This window comes from Equus caballus, chromosome 20 (genome assembly GCF_041296265.1).
Source record: "Equus caballus isolate H_3958 breed thoroughbred chromosome 20, TB-T2T, whole genome shotgun sequence".
Classification (NCBI taxonomy): domain Eukaryota; kingdom Metazoa; phylum Chordata; class Mammalia; order Perissodactyla; family Equidae; genus Equus; species Equus caballus.
In genome coordinates, this window is record NC_091703.1 from 45,383,311 (window position 1) to 45,394,031 (window position 10,721).

Sequence of the window (10,721 nt, forward strand, 5' to 3'; positions counted from 1 at the left end):
GGGATACCTACCACAGCATGGCTTGCCAGGCTGTGCCATGTCTGCACCCGGGATCCGAACTGGCGAACCCCAGGCTACCGAGAAGCGGAATGTGCGAACTTAACCGCTGCGCCACATGGCTGGCCCCAGTTTTGTCTTGTTTTTAAATGAGATCGTGAACATGTAAAATTCACACTTAATTTTAAAATGTACAACTTGATGGTTTCTATTATGTTCACGAGGTTATACAACCATCACCACGAATTCCAGGACATTTTCATCTCTCCAAATAGAAACCAAAATTAGTTTTAAAGCACTAGTTAATTAGAGAAAGGAGTAAGATAGCTCAGGAAATGATGGAAAAACCAAACCTATTCTGAGATTTTAGCAGTTCTAAAATCATATAGGCTTTTGTCTATAAATTAGTCTCTTACAAGTCATTTTCAATTTGAGATCAACTTTGAAAATGTACCTCAGGAGACTAGTTGAACCACATTATGCACATATGAAATAGAGTGTAAATATGTGTGTGTCTGTTTGTGCTTACTTAAATATGTATATTTACTTACAGATATTTATTCAAAATTGTGCCTCCAGAGTCTGAAATAGTTGTTCTTTTTTTTTTTTTTTAAAGATTTTATTTTTCCTTTTTCTCCCCAAAGCCTCCCAGTTTTCAGTTGTGAGTCCTTCTAGTTGTGGCATGTGGGACGCCGCCTCAGCATGGCCTGATGAGTGGTGCCATGTCCACGCCCAGGATCTGAACTGGCGAAACCCTGGGCCGCCGAAGCGGAGCGCGCGAACTGAACCACTCCGCCACGGGGCCGGCCCTTAAATAGTTGTTCTTATATTGACAACCATTTCTGAAACAAAACTCTGAGACATGAAAAAGACTATCATTTTTGAGGAAAAGACCACTTACTTGGTCAAATTATCTCATATCTGCCATGAATGTTCAGGTTTAATAAGACCCAGAAATATAACTTAAGATTTGATTCTGTACAGCAAAAAATAATTTTAAGGAAAGCCTTAATAAAAAATACAATTATAGCATAGCAGAATATAAAGCAAAATGTCATCCTATTGAAACGATTTCCACCAATTATTAAGCAGAGGCGGAATAAGAAGGGTACAGAACAGTGTGTATAGTTGCTACCATTTGTGAGTGAAAATTAACAAAGGAAAAGAATGTAAACTTGTGTGTGTGCATCAAACATCCCCGGCAGAGTGTTGTCAACGGCAGGCACCGGGTGTCTCCAAGGAGGGGCCCTGGTGGGAGGGGGAGGCGTGCACAGGGGAGATGAGGAAGGAAGGCTTACTTTTCACATCCCCTTTAGTATCTTTTGAATTTTGTACCAACGTGTAAATTACTTTCTCCCCAAAAAATGCAGTTTAACAGCATGCATCCCTGGTGGCAAGGATAAATGTGACATGGCTGGAAGCTAGACAGCACGTTCTCATTTCTGAGGGCTTCATTTGATCCAGAGACACAGTGAGATTTGCACTTGTTAGAAGGCATCTGAAATGACCGGCCTCTCTCCTTTTCAGCGGATCAATCCCTCTGCTGAGATGGTGATGATCGACAGGATGTTCAACCAGGAGGAAAGAGCATCTCTGTCCCGGGACAAGCGTCTGGCCCTTGTGGACCCTGGTAAGAAATGGCAGAGTGGAAGTCCAGGAGAGCCGCTGCCAGGCTCAGGGGCCACGGGCCTTTGGGGAGTCCGTCTGAACCAGCCTCTGGGTACGAAACCTGAAGGTAGAACATGAATTCTGGAGAGAAAAAACCCAGAGTTGAGAACCGTACATAAATACTACGAGAAGGTCGCTATTCCACAAAATCCAAACTGGAAATTTGCATTCAGTTAAGTGATTATTTTTCCCCATTATAAACTTAAATTCTCAATCTTTGTTTAGTTTTTGAGAACTAAATTGTCAGAAGCCTTCCCAGAAGTAGTTAGACCTCAGCAAATTACTGAGTGTCTTACTGTGTGCAAGGCCTCGTTAGGGGAAAAAATCAGTAAAACATGGGCCCCGCCCACAAGCTAGTACATTGTAATGCTCCGTTTAAGTACTTTTCTCTAACCCCATCAGTTTTCTGCCAACTGCATACATGTTAGATTTGACCCACATTCTGCCTTTTAAAAATGAGTTCTCTTTACTTTTTTTAGCCTCTAAAATTTTTTAAATCAAATAACATTATCACAATTCATGGAATGTAGATTTTACCCATATTTTCACCATCCTATAAGAGAAATGTTTTCATTTCTCCAGGTTTTCTTCCAGTTCTAGTTCCCGTTTGCATGTGTCATTTACATATAGTTATAATCACGTCATATGCTAGATAGGATTTTGTTATTCTAATTTTCTTCCATTTAACACATCTGAAGTTTTTATCATGTTGCTGTAGTCTTCAAAATAGTATTTAATAAATTTTTAATACATTAATCTGATAATTTAGCCAATCCACTCCCCTACTATTGGCCTCCCATTTTCCTGTGGTTTTACTTCCGTTCCTCTAACATCTTTTCTTATACTTAAATGTTTAGGCTCTCCCTTGTGTTTGATGTGGCTCAAGATACTTCCAAAGAGAGTATATGATCCTTACACTCAGTCTAAAGGGAGAGTCCAAAAGAACTGCTCTGTACCTAGGAGAATCCTCAAATCTCTCCAAAAAGGAAGAGAATAATCTAGGATATGTTCCTTCCCTTTTTCTTAGACCCTGAAATCTCCTCTACCTTTTGGTGAATTGGGCTCGTGGACAAAGCCCCTGCTTTGTCACAGCCCCCGCGGGTGCACGTGTTGCATGGGCAGGGATGTGCTCCTTCTCCTCTGCATTGTGCCTGCACTGCCAGTGTTTGTTGGATGGAATCATTGATTTAGGTTTCAAGACTGTATCCCCAAGATCTTACATTTGGGGATTTGCTGAAAAAAATCCTGTCTGTGGTTTTATAGATGGGCTCAAAACCCTCTCTCACTTTCGTTGCTCCGAGAGTTCACACTCCTGCCCTTGGGGAACAGCAGTCTGCCTTCTTCCCTCCGTACCGCGGCTCCTAAATCTTCACTAACATTTCTCTTGCCATCCTTGGCTCCTCAAGCCTGGCACAGTTTGGTACTCACTCATAGACCTGGTTCCTCTGTACCCCGCTATCCTCCCAAGCAGATATCATTTTGGGGGTGTGTTGACCATTCATTCTGCGTTTGTGGCAAAGCTAGTGCAGCCAGTTATGCTGGGTCCACTCCCCTGTGGCTAGAGGGACTGAAGTGCCATCACCTACCTACAAAGCCTCATCCCAGGGCCCTCTGCTCCAAGCAAGACCAGGCTGATGTTAGCATCTAATTTCTATTTTCAGTCTGTTTCAAAGCCATTCTTAATAAAAAACTAATTAAAAATAACAGTAAGAGATCAAGACAAAGCGGAGCTTTTTGCCCATCTGGTTTTCCCATTTGTCATCAAGCAGCTACCTCTTCAAAGAGGTTTAAGCTTCTCATCTGGAAGCTGTAGCCCGATAGCCTTGGTTGCTTTTATAGAATGCCCCTGAAGTTGTGCTTCTGCGTGTTCCTGAACGTGAATGACTGACTCGGTGGGGTGGGGTGGCCTGGAGTGGAAGGGGTTTGCACTTGACCCACCGAGGGTCTATTGTATACTCCTTCTCTCGTCCATTCATTAATGTTCTTTTTGTTCCCATTTCCAGAGGGTTTTCAGGCTGATTTCTGTTGTTCCTTCAAACTTGATAAAGCTGCTCATGAGACACAGTTTGGCAGGAGTGACCAGCATGGCAGTAAAACAACCAGCTCTCTACATCTGACGGCTAAGGCCCAAAGCAGAGACCGAGCCAAACCCAGCATGGCAGAACCAACGAATCATGACCAATTCCATCTAGTGCCTAATCACATCGTGGTCTCCGCAGAAGGAAACATTTCTAAAAAAACTGAATGCCTCGGCAGAGCACTGAAGTTTGACAAAGCAGGCTTGGTTCAGTACCGGAGCGTGTCTGAAGAGAAAGCCAGCCGGAGAGACTCCATGAAGGGCAGCGAGTGCTCTCCCGGCCCCGAAGGGCACCGGAAAACCTCATCCAGACCAGATCATGGTACCGAGAGCAAACTCTCAAGTATCCTAGTAGATTCTCACTTGGAGATGACGTGTAACAATTCCTTCCAGGACAAAACTCTGAGGAATTCTCCAAAGAATGAAGTTTTACACACAGACATCATGAAAGGGTCAGGCGAGCCCCAACCAGATCTCCAGCTCACAAAGAGTTTGGAAACAACATTTAAGAACATCTTGGAACTCAAAAAGGCTGGGCGGCAGCCCCAGAGTGACCCCGCGGTTAGTGGCTCTGTTGAGTTAGATTTCCCCAACTTTTCTCCAATGGCTTCGCAGGAAAACTGCCTGGAAAAGTTCATCCCGGACCACAGTGAAGGCGTTGTCGAAACTGACTCCATTTTAGAAGCAGCTGTAAATAGTATCCTAGAGTGTTAATAGCCGCAGTCCTTTCCCCACCCCGCCCCTGAGACCCTGCCCCGGACAAGTTACATTCTTTCCTGGCAAAAGCAAATGGAAACTCCTGTCTCCAGCCTGCTTGATCTTTCATCACAGGTTCTTCTTTCTAATCTCAATCCCGTTCTGTGTTTAAGAGCAATACTCGTGGTTACAGGGAGATCCTTTAGTAAAATCAGTCCTTGTTAGAAAGCAGTCTGATAGGCCCTACACATTTCAAGTGTTATGAAAGTGCTCATAGTCATTTTTTTGTTTGCTTATTTGTTTTATTTTTTTAAAAAACACTGTAACTCAATGAGATCACAGTATACTTGGCCCTGGGTAAAATTCTGACAATCATAAGTCGTTCGAAAAGAACAGATTTATTAAAGAAAATCAAACAGGACTGATAGAAGCTACTTTTTAAAGAATATCCCACTGCATCTCCCAATTTTGGCCTTTGGGTTTTTTTGTTTGTTTGTTGGAGGGGAGACCACATGGTTCTCCCCCTCAGCCATCTCTGAGCAGGAAGTTGCTGGCCTCTCTGCTGGGGACCCCACAGCCCTAGGGGGAGCAGCCGGGAGCACACAAGCAGGGCATTGGCACAGCTTCCTTGTTCAGAGTTCAAGTGCTTTTCCGATGCTCCCGGAGCAAAACCTCCTTCTATTCAGCATATCGGTGTTGAATTTCATCTAGGGAATGCTCTGATCTTGGTGGCAACAGCATGACTTGAGGTAACTTCACCAGGCTAAATAAAGGAAAGTGGGAACCAGTTAAATGGCACAGTGTACAGGGGAGGCCGGGATAGAGCCATGAGGAATATAATATGTATATATGTAAAAGCATATATATGTTCACTATTGAGAAAAAACAAGCGTTTTGCATTTTATAATTGGATATAGTCAACCTATGATGTATGTCTTTGTTTGTTGCTGGGTGTTGTCCCATTTAACCGCTCTTCGCACCCTGTCCCACAACAAATAGCCAAGCATCAAAAGCACTTTCATTTGAAAACTATGTTGTAATTTTTCAGTTTAAACTTTAAGGGGGACTTTGGCCTTGTTTATGCTTCTTGTTGTCTGAGAGCAGCAGACACCCCCGGCAGCAGTCATTACCAAAACAGACAAACCAAAGGTAACCAGCCAGCCCACCACCGAGGAGATCCGAGACACGGGGTTCCCACTGAGAGCCAAAGGACGTGCCCCGGCATGGTTTGCGTTTGGCCCGTGTTCAGATCAGTGAACATGACTTATTGCTTTATTTATTTATATTTCTTTTCAGGGAGCTTTCCCCATTTTCCTTTCTTGTGTACCTGCCCCAGGTCATCCAATTTCTATTGTTAATTTCATCCTCAATGTCACCGTAACCATCAGTGATGTCCTCTCATTGGGAAAGCTACATAACGGTATTTTATATGCGCTTACGCATATGTGTGCATGTGTCTGGGCTGTTCAGATCCAGAGGTCATTTTTGTTACAGTGTGTACACACTCACTTCTCCCTCTTATGTGCATGCACTCTCTCATTTAGTCTGTTTCTCTCCCTGGCTTTAGAGGTGCACCCACTGGTCCCCACTCTAACCCATTGCCAGGAGCTGCTTCTGGCTGTCCCCAGAATGTGGATGACCCCCATTGTCATCATGTTGGGCGTTTCTTTTCCAGATTGGCCTGCAATGGAAAGGAAGGCTTCTGATTAGTAGAAAACACAAGAGAAGACCTGTAGTCTCCTGCCCTTTTGTCCTACCACACAAGGAATCCCTGGGAGACAGCCAGTCTTCAGAAGAGCGAAGTCCCATCTCCCATTCCCACCTTTCAGCCAAGAGAAATTGGAAAATCTGGGCCATTTTAGGGTTACCATTTTTTCCTTATTTGTGCCAATGTCCAAGCTGCAGACTTCCCCTTTTTCCTGTATTGTAACATATTAGAAAGATAAGTTGGTATTGCCAGTTAGAATTTTCTGTTTGGGCAGCCCTGGGGTGACACCCTGCCCTGAACCCCATGATTTCATAGGCTCTTCTTCTCTTAGGGTTCATGCTCCCCTAATTCCCAGCAAGACTTAAAGATGGTCCCTCCTGATCAAATTCTTCTCATTGTGGAACTTTATACCTGGAAGCCTTCGCGTAGGCTGCTAATGAGTTACATTAATTACTGCAAATCAGTGGAATTCTTGAGACAAGATAAGCTTCGTGTAGACTTGTCACCTCTCTTTCTTCCTTGTCATCCCTGCTACCCCAGTCCTAGCTTTGCTATACACCATCTTAAAGGGTTTTTAAGCCCTGACACTTGTCTAGCAGATGGAGAGCCTAATTTACCAAAACGAAACTTGTAAATTTTTGTGTCCTTGTATGTAAGTTTACTTTTTACGAAGGAAGATTCTAGATAATGACAAATGAAGATTACAAAATGTGTTTTACTCCTGTGATTAGGTTATGCGCACATGAGTCACAGCTCGCAAGTCGAGCCCCCTCGGGTGCAGGGTGAGAGAGCTCGGCCTCAGACGGTCAACATTCAGTTGTTCAGGTTCATTAGTCAAAGTTAAGTTTTAGAACTACCTGTACTCAGTAACAAAAATGATTTTCTTTCTTTTTTTTTCTGTTGTTGTGCAAAAGTGTGAATTTGTTATTAAGCATTTGATTTTCTGTGTCCTTAAGTACTGCCTAAAGATAAAGCAAATTTTAAACTGGCAATTACGAAAAAGAACTATTTTAGCTCTGAAGAACTTAGTCGACTTTGTTAGATTAGGGAGGCCTTACAGACTGACTTGACTGAAGGAGGACGCGTCACTCACTGTCAGTGTGGTGTGGGCTTTATTTGCTTAAATACCTTCATTTGTATAGTATGTCTCACTTGAAATTGCTTTGTATACATTTTGTAAAAATATTTATAAAATGTTTTGTAAAAAAAAGTATAACAAATTGCAGTTTATTTTGTTATGTTGGATAAATACTGTTAAAAGAAACCAGTCAGTAACTATATTGTTAATCCATGGTTAGGAAATGTTTAGTTGGAGATTACAAAATGAAACAACCATTGCAATACAGCCAAAGATTTGGGAAAATGTGCACCTGTGATTGTCTTGATTTTGCAAATAGGAATGGCTGCTTTTCCCAGAAGAAAAGGGTAAGTAAGTGTTCAGTGGGAGTTCTATTTAAATATATTTACCATCACCAAAAAGTAGCCTAACCAGTGAGGGGATAGGATTTGAATTAATCGGCCTTTCCAAACAGCTACAAATTAAACAAAGCTGGTCAGTGAGGAAGGTAGTCATGGACCCCTCCGGCCTCCATCCCTGCTCCTGTCACATGGGTCTTTACTAAGGAGGGAAAAATGGAGTCATTGAAGTTAGAGAAGTGAGCTTGAATCTGCAGGAAGTTCTCATTATCATATTTATTTTGTTTCTACAAGAACAAGAAGGGTAGGTAAAGAAAACTGTTTTACATAAGACTTGTTCCGGAATTAGTATGTTTCTCTTTGGATTCACAATTTGACCAAATTGTATTGAGAAATACCTCTGTGACTTATCTGTAAAATCAGCCCCAAGAGGCCCGTCTGAGTTCTTGAACAACTTGTTAGGGCAACTACCAGAGGGCGAAATGTATTTCTCGGGGTGAGGGTATAGGATTCCTTACATTTTTCTATGGGGCCTAGAATTTATACTTACACTCCTTACTCGGTGGTTTAATTGCACTCCCCCCACCCTCAAAGCAGTAGCAGTTGGGAAATGAAGACTGCAGTACTCCATACAGAAATAGGAAGTAGTTCTCATAAAGAAAAAAAGTTAGAATAATCACGTCAATGGATGGATCCCTTAATGTCTTTTGAAGTGTTGCCATGATGTCAAGCTTCTCTTCTTGCTAAGGACAAATGTTTGTCCACCATGACATTCTAGCTCCTCTTCAGGCCCTTCACGGTGGGAGTGCCCCCTGAATGAAAAGTTAGAAGGATGGATCATCTGGCTGCTTGGTTAGGATCAGAGTTTCTGTGTTCCCCAGGGGCAGGCCCAGAGGAAAGACCAGGCATCTTCTCTTAGGATGGTTAAAGACCCCAGCCCTAAGTCTGGGCGGCCCCAGTACTCCTTGATGTGGAGAATGTGGCCAGTGGATGATTGCGGGGAAAGGGAAAGGAAAGGAAAAGAAACCTCCACTGTCTGGGGGTACTGAAACAGCATCTCAGGCAGGGCTCGAGCTGTGCTGTCCTCAAGGGGCCAGGCCCTGGCTCTACTTCAGCCTTGTGTGTGTTCTCCGACACAGACTCCTGGGCAGCCAGCTGCAGGTGGAGAGCATTAACCCCCAAACATTCATTGAGCAGTTGACAGGCACTGCACCAGACACTGGGGATATCGGATAATTCAGTATGATTTCTGCTCTTAGGGAACTCACAGTCTAGAGAGGAAACGAGCACACAAATAATTGTTACATGAAGGAACTGACGAGTTCAGGAGAGAAGAAACGGGGCTGAAACTCTCAGTCTGCCACTTAGTAGAGAGCTGCAATCTCTGTTTCCATGCCCTGGGTCTTAGTACAGTTTCCTGGGTTATATTTCAGAAAAAAAGAGTATGGTCCTTTCTGCAGGAATGAAGATAAAGGAATTTTGTAATTATAGTGCTAAATATGTGGAGAAACCTGCTTCAGTAAACACACAGATGGTAGGAGCACATTCGTAGTATGAAGTGGATTCCGTAGGATGCATAGCCGTGTCTACATTGCTGCAAGTGAAAAGCCTTTAGAAGAAACACTAATCTGTATTCTTTGTAGGCGTGCACTAGAGCCTGGCCTTTAAAAATGCTTGTAAAGGCAAGAAGATCCTTAGGAAAAAATCATTTGTGTGAAGGTCAAGGAAAGCAGTACAATGGGCTGGGCAGAAAGTGCCTTTGGCAGCAGAATCTGGAAACAGGTCCCAGAACTTCATCAAACAGGTAAGCAGATACCTTCATGCAAGTTACTCTCAGCCTCAGCTTCCTTGCCTATAAACTAGGAAGACTTGTCCCGGCCCTCCACTTCTTAGGGTGTAAAATGAGGTGTTACTGAAGAAGTGTGGAAGGTGGAATAAGCTAATGTTTCATTACCCCTGAAATAACTCAGCAGAGGTTTGGGTTTTCTGTTGTGCTTTTGTTCTTACCTACTGCACGCTGTCCCCTTCCAACCCTAGCTTTCCTGTGTCTACCCTCAACCCTCAGAAGGCTGCTTTCCTTCACTTGTGCTCTCCTTCTTCCTTCCCGCCTTTGCTCCCTTATGCTTGTTTTTCATCAGGATCAAAAGCTGTTGTCCATGTTCCTTCCCCTACGCCAGGCTCATCTGGCTGCTCTCACCGTCCTCTCTTTCCCTCCTGCTTCCTGGACACCCCACGTCACTCTCTAAGGAAGCAGCAAGGAAAGCCTGAAACCAAATGAAGTTGACTGCAGGAAGGGTCATAATCCAAGAGGTTTGGGGGAGATGGGAGATTACGGATGGAGCCCCCTTCTGGTTGTGTTGAGTGTGGTGGTTTTGCCTTACTGAGAAGGTACTGCTCAATTATCTCTTAAGTGAAAAAAAGTAGGATTCCAAATAATCCAGAGGTGCAGGCAATACTGAAACAACTTATTGTGAGACATGTTAGGAAAGGGATCCTGGAGTCAATTCAGAGAACCACAAAATGTCGGCCCTGAAAAGTCTTTAAAAACGTATAGTCAGGGGCTGGCACAGTGGTGCAGCAGTTAAGTTCGCACATACCACTTCTTGGCGGCCCAGGGTTCGCCAGTTCGAATCCTAGGTTTGGACATGGCACTGCTTGGCACACCATGCTGTGGTAGGCATCCCACATATAAAGTAGAGGAAGATGGGCACGGATGTTAGCTCAGGGCCAGGCTTCCTCGGCAAAAAAAGAGGAGGACTGGCAGTAGTTAGCTCAGGGCTAATCTTCCTCAAAGAAAAAAAAAAAGAATTATAAAAAAAACAACATATAGTGAAGCGGTTTCTAAAACAGGCAAATCAGAAGAACCTGATTACCTAGAGAGTAACACCTGAGTAATATCTTAGTTTTTCTTAAACGAATACATATGTGATAAAAGGCATAAAACAAACGTAAACCTTCCGTTCCAGACCCCACTCCCATTTCCCAAAAATAACCCCCATCAAGTTTCTTGTATATCCTTCCAAAATCGTTGCACACAAATACATTTATAGCCAAAAAGCAAAAACAGCAACAAAACAATCTGGGAGCACTCCTACACCCTATTCTGTATTTTGCTTTTTCAGATGTAACCAAATGTCTGGGAGTAGTAGTATTGTCAGG

At 43.4% G+C, this 10,721-nt stretch overlaps 1 protein-coding gene across 4 annotated transcripts in view; it reads left to right on the top strand.

The window, feature by feature from the left end:
* The window catches only part of BICRAL (BICRA like chromatin remodeling complex associated protein), a 68,639-nt gene extending 61,130 nt beyond the window's left edge, over positions 1 to 7,509 (top strand). For all 4 annotated transcript variants that reach the window (XM_023624944.2, XM_070245607.1, XM_070245608.1 and 1 more), the window contains 2 exons: positions 1,525 to 1,627; positions 3,669 to 7,509. In XM_023624944.2, the coding sequence (XP_023480712.1) occupies positions 1,525 to 1,627; positions 3,669 to 4,456 (891 nt within the window). In that variant the 3' untranslated portion in view covers positions 4,457 to 7,509. The remainder of the gene's footprint in view (positions 1 to 1,524; positions 1,628 to 3,668) is intronic.
* The last annotated feature ends 3,212 nt before the right edge of the window (positions 7,510 to 10,721 follow it).